General features: G+C 35.7%; 1 protein-coding gene across 1 annotated transcript; it reads right to left on the reverse strand.

Annotated features, from left to right (window-relative positions):
- Positions 1–1,066: 1,066 nt before the first annotated feature.
- On the reverse strand, positions 1,067–2,013 carry LOC111543968 (olfactory receptor 10T2). Its single transcript, XM_023214369.1, is given in 2 exon segments — positions 1,067–1,578; positions 1,581–2,013. Coding segments are annotated over 2 exon segments (945 nt in total).
- Positions 2,014–16,218: the final 14,205 nt, after the last annotated feature.

Here is a 16,218-nt window from a genome sequence, read left to right on the forward strand (position 1 = left end):
AGAACATTTCTTAAATTACGTAGCTTGAAAATGATAGTTTAGATTTAAAATCAATCCTGATCAGTGTTTATAATTCAAATTATATTATTGTAATCAATAAAATGTTAGGTTCTTATAAGTATTACGCTATGATCATCATAGAGATTAGGGCCATTTTTGCTTCTTCAGAGCCCTGTGTTCTATTTAATCAGCAAGTATGAGGATGTCATTATTGTTTATTTTTAGTCTATTATTAAATAAAATTACATCATCTGAAAGACTTAAACATATAGCTAAGTGAAAACAAAACAAGAACTACAAACAAAAATAATGTTTAATTGATAATTAGCATAATAAAAATCCAGAATTATCAACAATTCTGGTAATATCCACTAACATTTTTGTCACTGTAAAACCCAGTTTCTTAGTATTAATATCTTGTTCTCCATTTAAGGCCCAGTTTAAATTTTCTCTCCCCTCTTTTCATCCCAGTTATTCTAAATCTTTTTCTCTTTTAAATGGAATAAATACTAGTTCCTTTGATTCTCATAACCCTTTATTTATATTCTTTTAGCTGATCTGATTATCTTGCATTATCATATTTTTTTCAGTGTTTATCTTCTCACCTAACCAGTCCCAACCACCATAAACTATATATTTGTTCATTTTCATTTTTCTTCTTTGAATGGGCTTGGTACACAGATAAATGTATTACTAGATGAATGCCTGTGCCCTGGATAAAATGCTCCCAGCCACTGCAGACCCTGTTCTTCTGTCTCTCCAACAGGAAAAGCAATTCTTGTCCTTATATTTGTTTTGGTCATGTCTTTCCTTGAAAAACTCTCATGATCTCATGATTTTCTCTTTTTGCCAAGTGTGAATTCTTTCTTTTTAACTAGACATTGGACAATATAGTGTGTAGATTGACTTGCATTTTTTTTTTTTTTTTGGAATAGGAGAAAATAAAAAGGCAACAGTAGTCTTAATCCTTGGAAATACTGTCTGAGACAGTATCTGCCTCAAAGGTCAGATAATTTTATGCCTTTGATTTCTTCTGTGACTATCCTAATTTTATTTTTATTTTTTGTTAGCTCATCTTGGTTGCCACAGGCATTCCAAGAACTCTTTTCAATGCAGTTTTTACCTCCTTGTTCCTCAGACTGTAGACAAGAGGACTAAGTAAGGGAGTAACCACTGTGTAGGTCACTGCCACCAACTGATCCTTGTCTGAGGCAGACTTGGACTTGGGCGGCAGATAGATGATAGAGGCACAGCCACAGTGGACAAAGACCACAGTGAGGTGTGAGGCACAGGTGGCAAAGGCCTTCTTCTTGCCCTCAGCTGAAGGGATCTTCAGGATGGTGTTAACTATGAAGCCATAGGATATGAGAATTAACAGAAAAAGCACCATAATTACCAGGATGCTGAGGCTAAATAAAGCCAGCTCTTTCACATGGGTGTCAGTGCAGGCTAACTTGATAACAGGTGCCATGTCACAGAAATAGTGGTTAACCCTGTTGGGGTCACAAAAAGGCATGTCACAAATGAGGTTGGTGGTCACCAAAGCAAAAAAGAAACTTGTGGCTCCTGAGAGAGAATCAACCCCAACCCCAGCCTTCTGTTCATGATAAGCATGTACCTCAGAGGGTGACAAATGGCTACATAGCGATCATATCCCATCACGGCAATGAGGAAGCAGTTGGTGCAAGCAAAGGCAAGAAAGAAGAAGAGCTGGTTGGCACAGGCCATGAAGGTGATGGTCTTGGTGTCTGAGAGCAGGTGGACCAGCAACTGAGGGATGATGACAAAAGTGTAGCAGGACTCAGAAAATGAAAGGATGAGTAGAAAGTCATACATGGGAGTGTGGAGAGTCCAGCTGAAGCGAATAATGGCCATGATGGTCACATTGGCCACCAAGATTGTCAAGTATAGGAGAAAAAATATGACAAAAAGCAGCAGCTGGAGCTCCCCCCGGCTGGGGAAACCCACCAGGATGAACTGTGTAACCACAGTGGTTTTGTTGAAACCTTGCATCTGAATAACTTTCTGTGAATGTGTTTGAAAGAGACAAAATGATAACTATCATTGTAATAAGAACATTTTCCTAACACCTTCACTTTAAGTATATTGTCAGATTCATAATATTAACATCTCTTTCTCTTAGGCTATATAGATATAGACAGCCGCTCTAATGATTTTTCCAGTAAATTATTAATCTGAAGTAACAGAGAAATGATTATCTACAGCATATACTTACCCCAAAGTTAAAAGAATCCAACTATTTAACAAAATGAAAAAATTCTCTCAGTTTAAGAAGAACATTACCTTTAATATGGAATAGAAAATTTAAATTGTTTTTCTTGTACTGTATGTATTTGGTCTTTGGGTGTATATTCTAACTTAGTAATTTGGTTTCTTTTCCTAATATAACAATCCATTTATTAGCATTATTGTAAAGGCACTAAAACACTGTGCCTCAGAGCATGAACTCAGGAACCAGAATGCTAGAGTTTGAAATTTGCCTTTGCACTTAGAGCTGTGAACTTCAGTGTGACTTGTCATTTGTAAGACATAAATAATAATAGAAGATATTATATAAGATTATTATAAGAATTAACTTAGATGATATCAGTAAAGTACTTGAAACAGTACTTAACACATAGTAACTCCAATCTATGTGTCAGCTGCTTTTACAACTAAGGAGTTGAGAGGCAAATATCCTGGTTTGGTACTCGAACACTAGAAGAGCCTGGACCCTTAAATCAGGACAGAGTTTCCCTGCATTTGACTCGTGTGTTCTTATCCTTGAGATTCTTTTTTCAAAATTGAGCAAAAATTTAAATATGCACAGTTAAAGAAAGAACTGTCATGTTTACATTAAAAATTATTTTCTTTTTAAATTTTATTTTGTATTAGCAACTAATAATTATACCTATTTATGGGGTATTATGTGATGTTTGGATACATGTATACATTGTGGAATGATCAAATTAGGGTTCTTTAATAAATCTACCCTTTTTTATCTAAGGAGTCTATAGCCTTTGAATTCTTTTTTATGATTCTATGACACTTGTTCTGTATGTTTCTGGAATTGTGAAGGGACACGAGTGTAAAACCTGAGTCACAAGGTTATGGCGTATCTGTCTATGAAACAAAATAGATTGATGATCCCTAGGGATGGGGTGGAGCAGGAAGTCTTAGGTTAAGTCTTCTTTCTACTGAAGAAAGGAGAGGAAATAACATGAACACACCTTGAATCTCTTGCAAATAAAATAGCCAGAAAGTGCTAAATAGAAAGAGAAGAAACTATCTCAGGAACTTCTCATTATCTTATAGTCTAGGTTATTCCTCCTTCCAGAGCCCTAATCATTTTTACTTTCAGAATCAGTTTCAGAGATTCAGGAGAAACCAGATGTAATATTTGCACAACTCAACATCTCCCAACTTGTTGGCTACTTTAATGTCTATAAAATGTTAGGAGTTGTTTGACATGACACACTTGGGTTTGTTCATTGTTCATCATCTCTGTTGTGGTTTATTTGCTTAGGTAGTTCCACACACCTGTTACAACAGCTTTATCCTTTGTATCAGACCTTGCAGAAAATAAGATGTTTTCACCTAAGCTACCTCATTTTGACTCTAACATCCTGGTAGATAGCCGAAGTGTCTGTCTCTATCTCACAGGTAAGGCAAGTGTACTAAGTGCCCTCTCCTGGGCAGAGTAACCTGTGAACATCCTTATCCTTACATTTAACATGTCGCCTTGAATATACCTCCTTATATATTTGGCACTCTTCATAGATTATAAGCTTCTTAAATGCAGGAATAACCTTTTTTACTTAAAAAGTGAGTCCCTAGAATATAACATAGTTTGTGATTTATCATATGCTAAAAGATTTTGACTTGATTAGAATGTCAAAAAATTAAATAACATATGCAAGTGGTAGATCTAGTACCAGAATTCAAGTCTTCTAACTTCAAATCCACTTTCTACTTACCACATTTTATGGCACCCATTCTTTACCTTATGAGAAGATGATTTGCCCATATACTTTTCCCAAAGGACTAAAGCATAGTTTTGCACTGCTTGCTCAAGTAAAACTTATTTTAGCATTTCTGACTTTTCTGGAATAATTTCATTTTAATTATCCAAGATTTGAATTATCAAATTTTACAACATGAGTTTTATTCTGTTTAATCCTAAGATTAGGGAAACAAGAAGAAAGGAAAAAGGGGTAGGAAAGTATGCAAATCAAGGATATGGTTGATGAAAACACTCAAAGGCAAGGAAGGTCAAGGGGATGTTGCTTAATTTCAATCACATTTTAATGAATCAAACAACTTTCAATGTCTCCCTAAATCATCAGCTTCTTTTTTTTGTGACTTACATGAGAATTTGGTCATATACAAAATATCCTCTAATCTTGGCCACAACGCTAGTATTGTTTTTATATCTGTTTTTCAGGTTGCTTCATGTACTTGTGTTGTCCATTGTTTTTCATATTCAAATCCCTGTCATGTCCCATGTTCTCCAATAAAGCTTCCCTGCCTACTAGAGTCCATACAGATAGCTCATTCTCTTTGTAGCCCTTAGGGATATTAAAATCATGCATGTATGGGAACAGGTTAGGTACTATCTTCTAGTACTTTATAAATCAATTTGCCTATGTAGATGCCTCATCATCCTATTTACATTCTTTATTTGAGGCAGGGGGCATAGCAATGTATTCTAAACAATCTGCAGCAGCTGCAAACAAAACTGGGCACATAACAGACACTAATTAAATACTTAATAAATTATGGCATGGTTTAATTCTTCTTTTGTTTATGAGTTTTTTCATATGCTATTTTTTCTAGAATGTATTCTCTGTTCTACTATAATTCATGTCATTCTTAAATGTTTATTTTTCTCAAAATCATCTTTTATTTAAGAAAGACAAATCTACACTGATTAGTTTTCATGTCTTTCTAGTTACTTCTGTTGCTTGGCCCCTCAGCATTTAAATTTGATACATTAAGATGGGGTGGGTGTCTATGGGTGTGTATGTGTCTGTATTTGTGTGTGTGTGTGCACTCTATCAGAGTGGAAGCTTTTTTATTTCAAGAAAAGAGCAAATAAAGTTTTACTTTGGCTCGGATCCTTTTTATAACAATAAAAACTATGCAACTGAATTCACATCTGAATTTTTGGTAGAAACTATTTCTTTCTTTTGATAGTAACTGACAAAATAGACTTACCTACTTTTGTTCAAAAGATCACCGAAGCTGTCATGTGAGTTTGCTGACTTATAGTCTGGTAGGTCTTTTAAATATTGAAAGAGGCAGCAGAAAGTCAGTTGTAAAATCAATGACATCTGTCCTGGAAGATTAAATAATTGGAAGAAAATGCATTGAAGCATTACATAAAGAGCTTATACGCAGACTTAATTGTCCAAACCTTTTTAAGTCTTAAATAAGAGCTGAAAATAGTCTGGTCTATATTCATATGTCAATTCAGATTCTATATAATTGTATTTGAGAATATTTATAGCCTTCTGGGATTCTAAGGAGTAAGGCCTTCTGAGACTCAATAAGAGCTAAACCAAGAGAGAAAATAAATGACTAACCTTGAACAAGGACATATTATTTAATACCAGAAGAAAAGAATTCAAATGACAATAAAACATTTGATGTCTGCACAGCACTACAAATGTAGATAAGTATTCCAGTGATTTTCTGACATCAAGGCTACAAAATGTTGAAATGGAAGGAGAAACCAAATTATCCAACCAGGAGATATACAATAAAACTGTTTTGATAAGGCATAAGAGATGAAGGCAGGGGTTGGTGAGTGCAGGTATGCTTGGCACTTTTGGGAATTACATAAGTAGTCTTTGTTCTCCTAAAACAAAGCTTTGCAAAAAATTCAAAGAACTGAATATCTTAATTCTCTCCTAGGAATTATTGCAAGGAAATGACTTTCATCCAGCAACCATTCATTGAGTGCCATGATTTAGAGAGCAGTATATAAAGCATTATAATGATACAAAGATAAAATATGTGAATTGATCTGCTCTAGTAGAGAAGACAGATGTAAGCAAATCTATGTGTAATAAGAGGTATAATGATGCTCAGTGTTATTGTGACATTAACAACAGGGGAGCTACAAGGATGAACACCCCCAGCAGGGATCGCCTTACCACAACCAGGGCTGAGATTCAGCAAATGTTTTTATGAACAAAAACATTCTGGAATAACAAGCCAAGTAGAAATGTAAGAATTAGGAGTAAAAAGTCAATACTAAATGTTTTGTGCCTAGGACACTCAAAGGAAAAAGGAATGAGGAGGAAGACTGAGAACTCCTACTCTGGTGGTGGCTTGGCTGGTCACATGAGAAAACTTTCTTTCTGGAAACAAAATTGCTGGGAAAATATTTAAAAAATTTTTAGAAACCTATTGACAAGCTGAAGCTATAGTAAGAATTTTTAGCCAAAATCTGAAGAAAGCAAAATCCATAGAGGAACAATGGAAATTGCTTCTATTCTGAGGATATTTATTTATCTGGATGAAATTACAAACCCAAGCTGTTGATTTGAGAGAATCAGAATGAGATGGAGAGAAATTAAAGACCAGAATCTAACAAATGGGGGAGTCAAAAATTAGATATTAAACTTGTTTTCTAGTTTCCATATTCAATGTTTTTATATCTGGGGCCTTCCTGACCAGGAAAAACTGACCCTTCTAGGGTTAGCAATTCATAGAGATAACAAACAAGTTTCATTTCATGTGCAATCGAACACACCCAGAAGTCATACCCACAACTGCCTATTTTTGCATGCTCTTGGACTGAGGGACACTGTTTCCTTTATCCTAATCACCCCAGGGCCAGGCACCAGGGAAATAAGAACAGTCCTGGAACCCAGTGAAATTGTTTAAACTAGCCAATTCTAAACCTGCTCAAAATCACTTACCCTGCTTTGCCTCAAAATCACTATAAAGGCTCTCCAAAACTTCTCTTTGCTTTCTGCCTACAACTGAACTTTGTGTTCTGTGTTCTCCCCATGGTACATGGGGTGGTATGCCACCTTCCCACTGAGGCACTCAGGAACCCTACGTCATCAACTGTCTTTCAATGGAAGTCATCTATTGATCTGCTGGTCCTACCTTGTATGAATAAAAATAAAATCAACATTTTAAAACGTATTGAAGGAGAGGAACAAAGTTGAAGAACTGACACTATCTGAACTGAAGACTTACTGTAAAGTTACAGTAATCAAGACAGTGTGGTATTGGTGAAAGAACAGGTAAATAGAAAAATAAATGGATGAAGAAACTCAAAACCTCACAACCACATGGAAACTGAACAACCTGCTTCTGATTGACTACGGGTTATATAACGAAATGAAGGCAGAAATAAAGATGTTCTTTGAAAGCAATGAGAAAAAAGACACAACATACCAGAATCTCTGGGGCACATTTAAAGTAGTGTGTAGAGGGAAATTTATAGCACTAAATGCCCACAAGAGAAAGCAGGAAAGATCTAAAATTGACACCCTAACATCACAATTAAAAGAACTAGAGAAGCAACAGTAAACACATTCAAAAGCTAGCAGAAGACAAGATATAACAAAGATCAGAAAAGAACTGAAGGAGATAGAGACACAAAAAATCATTCAAAAAATCAATGAATCCAGGATCTGGTTTTTTGGAAAGATCAACAAAACTGATAGACCACTAACAAGACTAATAAAGAAGAAAGGAGAGAAGAATCACATAGACACAATATAAAATGATAAAGTGGATATCACCACCAATCCCACAGAAATACAAATTACCATCAGAGAATACTATAAACCCTTTTATGCAAATGAACTTGAAAATCTAGAAGAAATGGATAAATTTCTGGACACATACACTCCCCCAAGACTAAACCAGGAAGAAGTTGAATCCCTGAATAGACCAATAACAAGCTCTGAAGTTGAGGCAATAATTAATAGCCTACCAACCAAAAGCAGTCCAGGACCAGATGGATTCACAGCCGAATTCTGCCAGAAGTATAAAGAGGAGCTGGTACCATTCCTTCTGAAACTATTCCAAACAGTAGGAAAAGAGGGAATCCTCTCCAGCTCATTTTATGAGGCCAGCATCGTCCTGATACCAAAGTCTGGCAGAGATACAACAAAACAAGAGAATTTTAGACCAATATCCCTGATGAACATCGATGCAAAAATCCTCAATAAAATAATGGCAAACCGAATCCAGCAGCACATCAAAAAGCTTATCCACCATGATCAAGTAGGCTTCATCCCTGGGATGCAAGGCTGGTTCAACATACACAAATCAATAAATGTAATCCAGCATATAAACAGAACCAAAGACAAAAACCATACGATTATCTTAATAGATGCAGAAAAGGCTTTTGACAGAATTCAACAGCCCTTCATGCTAAAACTTCTCAATTAATTCGATATTGATGGGACATATCTCAAAATAAGAGGAAGTATTTATGACAAACCCACAGCCAATATCATACTGAATGGGCAAAAACTGGACGCATTCCCTTTGAAAACTAGCACAAGACAGAGTTGCCCTCTCTTACCACTCCTATTCAACATAGTGTTGGAAGTTCTGACCAGGGCAAGCAGGCAGGAGAAAGAAATCATGGGTATTCAGTTAGGAAAAAAAGAAGTCAAATTGTCCCTGTTTGCAGATGACATGATTGTATATTTAGAAAACCCCATCGTCTCAGCCCAAAATCTCCTTTAACTGATAAGTAACTGCAGCAAAGTCTCAGGATACAAAAATCAATGTGCAGAAATCACAAACGTTCTTACACATCAATAACAGACAGAGAACGAAATCATGAGTGAACTCCCATTCACAATTGCTTCAAAGAGAATAAAATACCTAGGAATCTAACTTACAAGGGATATCAAGGACCTCTTCGAGGAGAACTACAAACCACTGCTCAGTGAAATAAAAGAGGACACAAACAAATGGAAGAACATTCCATGCTCATGGATAGGAAGAATGAATATTGTGAAAATGGCCATATTGCCCAAGGTAATTTATAGATTCAATGCCATTCCCATCAAGCTACCAATGACTTTCTTCACAAAATTGGAAAAAACTACTTTAAAGTTCATATAGAACCAAAAAAGAGCCCACATAGCGAAGACAATCCTAAGCCAAAAGAACAAAGCTGGAGGCATCACGCTACCTGACTTCAAACTATACTACAAGGCTGCAGTAACCAAAACAGCATGGTACTGGTACCAAAACGGAGATATAGACCACTGGAACAGAACGGAGTCCTCAGAAATAATTCCACACATCCACAACCATCTGATCTTTGACAAACCTGACAAATACAAGAAATGGGGAAAGAATTCTCTATTTAATAAATGGTGCTGGGAAAACTGGCTAGTCATATATAGAAAGCTGAAACTGGATCCCTTCCATACACCTTATACAAAAGTTAATTCAAGATGGACTTAAGACTTAAATGTTAGAATGAAAACCATAAAAACCCTAGAAGAAAACCTAGGTAATACCATTCAAGACATAGGCATGGGCAAGGACTTCATGACTAAAACACAAAAGCAATGGCAACAAAAGCCAAAATTGACAAATGGGATCCAATTAAACTAAAGAGCTTCTGCACAGCAAAAGAAACTACCACCAGAGTGAACAAGCAACCTACAGAATGGGAGGAAATTTTTGCAATCTACTCATCTGACAAAGGGCTAATATCCAGAATCTACAAAGAACTCAAACAAATTTACAAGAAAAAAACAAACAACCCCATCAAAAAGTGGGCAAAGGATATGAACAGACACTTCTCAAAAGAAGACATTTATGCAGCCAACAGACACATGAAAAAATGCTCATCATTGCTGGCCATCAGAGAAATGCAAACCCAAACCATAATGAGGTACCATCTTACACCAGTTAGAATGGCGACCATTAAAAAGTCAGGAAACCACAAGTGCTGGAGCAGATGTGGAGAAATAGGAACACTTTTACACTGTTGGTGGGACTGTAAACTACTTCAACTATTGTGGAAGATAGTGTAGTGATTCCTCAAGGATCTCAAACTAGAAATACCATTTGACCCAGCCATCCCATTACTAAATCATGCTGCTATAAAGACATATGCACATGTATGCTCACTGCAGCACTATTCACAATAGCAAAGAATTGGAACCAACCCAAATGTCCATCAGTGATAGACTGGATTAAGAAAATGTGGCACATATACACCATGGAATACTATGCTGCTATAAAAAAGGATGAGTTCATGTCCTTTGTAGGGACATGGATGAAGCTAGAAACCATCATTCTCAGCAAACTATGGCAAGGAAAAAAACCAAACACCGCATGTTGTCACTCATAGGTGAGAATTGAGCAATGAGAACACTTGGACACAGGAAGGGGAACATCACACACTGGGACCTGTTGTGGCATGGGGGGAGGAGGGAGGGGAGAGGGATAGCATTAGGAGATATATCTAACGTAAATGACGAGTTAATGGGTGCAGCACACCAACATGACACATGTATACATATGTAACAAACCTGCACGTTGTGCACATGTACCCTAAACTTAAAGTACATAAAAAAAGAAATAAAGAATGAAAATTAAAAAAAAAGAAAAATAAATGGGCTATCAAGCCATGAAAAGTCATTGAGGAACCTTAAATGTGTATTGCTAAGAGAAAAAAAGCTGTCTGAAAAGCCTATATACTATGTGATCCCAACTACATGACATTCTGGAAAAAGCAACACTACTGAAATAATAAAATGACCACTGGTGATTTCCAGGGATTCAGAGAAGGAGGTGAGGGAAAAATAAGTGGGGCCCAAGGCTGTTTTTAGGACAGTGAAACTATTCTGTATAATACTGTAATTGTGACATATGATATTATGCAGTTCTGAAAATAAGTAGTATGAACCCAAATGTAAAACATATTGACTTAGGCTAATAATAATGTGTCAACATTGGTTTAACAAATAAAGAATGCACTGCAATAATTCAGGATGTTAATAATAGGAAAAAATGTGCAGGATAGGGAGGCCACAAGGGAATTTGATATTTTCTGTGCATTTTTTTCTGTGAACCTAAATATGCTCTAAAAATACAGTCTACTGAAGAAAAACAGAAAGAAAATAAGATTATCATAGACATGATATGTAGAGATACAGGCCAAGCACAGTATGATTCCATTTATATAACGATCAAGGAAAGGTCAAAATGATAGTGGTAGAAGTCAGGATAGAAGTTATATTTAGAAATGTAATACCTGAGAGGCAGTACAATGAAACCCTACAGGGTTCTCATAATATTGAAGTTATTTATTAGGTATGTTCAATTTGTAACACTTTCATTAAGCTAAACCCTTATGATTTATGTGCCATTTAGTGTATATATTATGTTTAAGGATATTTACTTTAGTTAAAATATATTAGAGTTCCTCTTTGGGGAATAGTGAGCTAGAAATTTTCAGTCAACCCACAGACTAGTAATAACTAGAACAACTACAAAAAATATTGGAAAAAAAATCAGACTGAAGGCATCAGACTTTAACAAAGAATTAGGATTCAGGAAAGTCAAGTAACCTGGGATGTTGTCCTGGTATTTGGGAGTAATTACCTCCCAAGGAGAATCTGACAATTCTGGAAGATATTACCAAAATGTCAAGAGGTTGAGACACATGGAGGTAAAGGGCAAATATATAGATCATGAACCACTGAAGAGTGATGAGGCTGGTGAACTTTCCAAGCTTTGAATTGACATTTTAAAGGGGATATATAGCAACAAGATTAAACAAGAAAAAAATCAACTTTCACAGGAACCAAACTCAGTTTCAAACAGCCTTAAACCCTGGTAAACTTAAGCCAAGATCCCATTTAATATTCCATCTCCATAAGTCCTTACTCTGAAAAGTAGATCATAGCGGCATTTTAGGTCTCCTGGGATCTGAGCAGGTTAATAGACAGTATATCTTATGATCCCTAGAAGGCCTGGGTATTTTTCTTTATCCAGTACACAGATACCTTAGTAGATGACAAATTTCTCTAGGGAAATATTGTAACAAGATTCTCAGGATATAATTGTGGCCACGCTGTTGTGTCTTTCCTCAAAATTCCCCATCTACTCTCACAATCAAGGGCTTTTGGGTTTGGGAATTGGTGTTGAATTGGCAATTGGGTGGGAGGACGTGAATTAAAACACTAGTAACTTACTTTCACCCATTTGTAAGACATGAAATAAATGTCAAACAACTTTAGTTGTCTGCTCATCTGCTTCATTGCTAGAAATCCCTTATGCATTAGCCATTTCTACAGATCTCTGCAGGACAAAACTCCTCTCATTACTCTGAACTTCAGGTTTATATTGGTTATTTCCCAAATCTTCTCCCTGACAGTTTCATTAACCTCTTGCCTTCCATCCTCTGGAATACTATTACTCTTATTGATAGCAGTGAGCTCAATTTCTCTGTAGCATCATCACCATCATCTCTAGTTTACTAATGACAGTTTCTACAGAACTCTTCAAAGATGTTTATATTGTCATCACTAATGCATTGGTGGGTGATTATTTTCTAGGTCTCCTATGTAATGGTGGTTAGGGATTAGCCAAGGAGGCTGTCCAAATAATTCATTCCAACACATACATTTCTCTGAACCTTTGAATTAATTCCTTTATAGTGAGTTAAAAGATGTGGCATTTCCAACTTATCAACCATAAATCAAGTTTAGTTTAGGTTTTCTTTAATCTATTAACTAGCAAAATATGAATGCCACTTTTAGATGCATGAACCAATATATTAAATTCTGAAGTCCAAGGAAATACTCCCATAGCAATGAATTTGATTGAATTCCAATTTATGTTTCTTCTCCCTTGGCTAAAATCTTTACAATTCTTTCCTAAATATACTCTCTTAAGTCCCACAGATACAAATTGGAAGGCATATTATTATTATTATTTATCATTTTTCAGTTTGTCTGTTCTCAGAGCCAACCTTGTACCTCTCTATCCGATTACACTGTGATCTAGTTCCTGTTGTAGGCCTAAAAACAAAGTTAAGTGACCGGGCAATTATTTCAGGTGCAACCCCGAGTCTTTTATGTAGAGGATGGTTGATTACCTTAGATGTGGTGTGTATGCCTGTGTGTGTGTGTGTGGTGGAGGAGGGGTAAAGGTAATTTAAAGTAAATGGGTCATCAAGATCTCAGCCTCACATGGATCTGCTGAAAAATGTCCATTTAAGTCTCAGAGTGTTATTACTTACTGAGAAGAAGAGCACTGGTCAGGCTGATATTTGAAAGCTAAATGAATCAGTTTGTGTGCTTCATCCTTAACCATGGCTGCCCTAAAATCCCGGATGATCCTTCAAATCTGTCATAAAAACATTTTGATTTTTTCATATATCCTTTAAAAAGCTTATTACTTATAATTTCCCTTTTGTCTATTCTTACTCTCTATGATAGTAAAAAAAAAAAAAAAGAAAAGCCAGGAGCTTAAGAAGTCTCTGAAATCTCTGTTATTGTCAGCAACCACATGATCACCCAATGTCTCGCCCTCCCTTTGTATCTAGAAAAAGTCCTTTGCTGTAGGAAACGTGCATTGACATTCATTCACTGCAGATTTAGCTTCAGAAACTATAAAATGGGAGACAGAAGATCAAGCACCCATGTAGGAGGAGGAGTCAGTGCCCAGTCAGTGCCAAGTGAAGTGTGCCTGGGAACAACATGGCCATAAACAGCACCAGGCAGCTTCAACTGTGTAATCAAGAAAAGCACCAGGTTTCCCAGCTGGTGACAGACTCAAAAATCCATTTGCTTTACACTTAGGGTGCATGATGCAGTTCACATTAATGACTACAAAAATAAAACATTTAAAATAAATAAATATATTAAGAAGACAACAAACTTTATCTGTACTCTTACCACCCAGATATCAATCATTTCTATTAATATGTTCACATATGTTTCTGACTTTTCTGTGTGCACGCTGTGGAGAAAAGAGTTTCATGGCAGGCCTGAACTGCTATTCTTAGGAAAGCCTGCTTGCAAGATTGGCCATTGGCTAGCATCTGAAAACTTGGCTGGCAAACAGTTCCTTATACAAAACTTTCCCTAATTGATAAGGTGGCTCACTGTCCCTCTCTGTTTGTACAAAGAATGCAGAATTTTGGTACATGCTAGGTGGAGGTTGCCAATGTGACCAATTCTGAATGAAGTCCTCAGACACTGCATTTCTAATGGGTTTTCCTGGGTAGAAACATAACCTAGATGTTGCTGCATTTTTGTTGCTGGGGAAGGATGCACTATGACTCCTATGGGGAGAGTTAGCATGAGAAGTCTGCAGGTAGATTCCTGCAGACACTGCCTATATCTTACGATTTGACTGTGTGGTGAATTCTCATTAAACTCCTGTAATCAATATTAGCTGTGAAGACAACCCTATTGTGAGTCTTGAGTCCTGGTAGTAAAGCTTTGAATGTGGGGTTGGTCTTGGGACCTCCCCCACGAAACAAACACATGTAATATTTTTAAAAGAAGAGATCATATTATCTGCAGCATTTTCTATCTTTTTGTATAGAATACATAGTAAATATGTTTCTACACCAATAAATATAGACCTATAATAATATCATAAATTATTGCATAGTATTATAGTTAGCATTGGACTTTTAAGTTTTGCACATTTTACCACACTGTGACTTGAAAAAGCACCTTGTGATATAGCAGCACTTAATCCTCATTCATTATTACTTCTGAGGATATTTAAAAAATAGTAATTCTGGGTCTACACACATTTATAATTTTTGATACATATTGGAAACTGGCCTTGAGAAAGCATGTGCCAGTGTCCACATAAAGATAATGTGTAATCAAAAATCTCATTTCCTATTTCCAGAACAATAAAATCATTATTTTTTAAAAATTTGATTGATGCAGTAGAGTGATAATTCTTTGTTTTAAATTGTATTACTTCAATTGTTTACACAATTGGACATTTTTCAAAATTCTTCTAAAAATTGACTATGATTTCTTCTTTTAGAAATGCTTATTTATATTTTTCATTTAAAGATTATTTGGCTTTACTTTTATGATATTTACATTTCTTTCTACATTAAAGAAGTAACTATCTTTCATAACTGTTTAAAATATTTTTTGCTCCTTTTTAAGTTTTATTTAACAGCCACTTCATATTGCTATAAAAATAATTTACACATTCAAATCTTTTCCTTCATGCTTACAACTTCTATTTTCATGTTTGTAGAGTTTGTCTATGTTTAGAGAACTCTCCAACATTAGATGCATTTACCTAAATTTGCTTTTAAACTCACTATAATTTTGACAATATGGTAATATCTGATCTATTTTATTTTAGATTATATTACAAACATAATCTAATTGGCATCCTTTAATATTAAGCAACGTGCGTACTTCTATTTCTTTAAAAAATAACCTTTCCTCACCAATCGAATATTACTTTTGAGTATTCCATTCTGTGCTTTGATTTGTGTGTCTAGTTTGCTCTAATAGCACATTGGTTGAGTAGTTATTTTATAGTACATTTTACTTTCTGACAGAGCAAATCTTATCACTATTATTTAGAAGCTCTTTGAATATTAATTCATGATCAATCTTTCACTGGAAATTCAGGGATATTCATTATATTATCAAAAATAGGTATTTGATTGGAATTTATTTAAACTTTGAAGTGAAATAAGGATTAATTGGCATCTCTAAAATTGAGAAATCCTATCCTTGTATAATGTGTGCCTGTATTCATTCATTTTTCATTTTGTATTCCTATGAAAAGTTTTTAATGGCTTCACTTTAATAGGCCTTGACTAGAAATTGTTAAATGTATTTCTGGAAGTTTTGGGAGCTAATTTAAATTTCCCATTTTCAACCACTTTCCACCAACCTCACACAGGTGTGTTGAGCTCCCTAAAGGATCTCATACATCTCACACCTTACACTGTCCTCTTGCTTTCCTTATTTGTAGGCTGTCCTCTTGCTTTCCTCATTTGTAGGCTGTTCAGGGATTTACTCTTAAACTATCAGAATCTGGTGGTCTCTAGCACATTCCCTTACTTTGTTGAATCACTGCTCTGTGGAGTTTGTCTCTTCTACATGGTCCTTTTGAGCTGTTTCCCCACTGATGACCAGTGATGTCCCCTTTGGTCTCTTGCCAACCACAGATAACAACATCTGCTCTGTAACAGTGCTATCATATCCT

Source organism: Piliocolobus tephrosceles, chromosome 1 (assembly GCF_002776525.5).
Source record: "Piliocolobus tephrosceles isolate RC106 chromosome 1, ASM277652v3, whole genome shotgun sequence".
NCBI lineage: Eukaryota > Metazoa > Chordata > Mammalia > Primates > Cercopithecidae > Piliocolobus > Piliocolobus tephrosceles.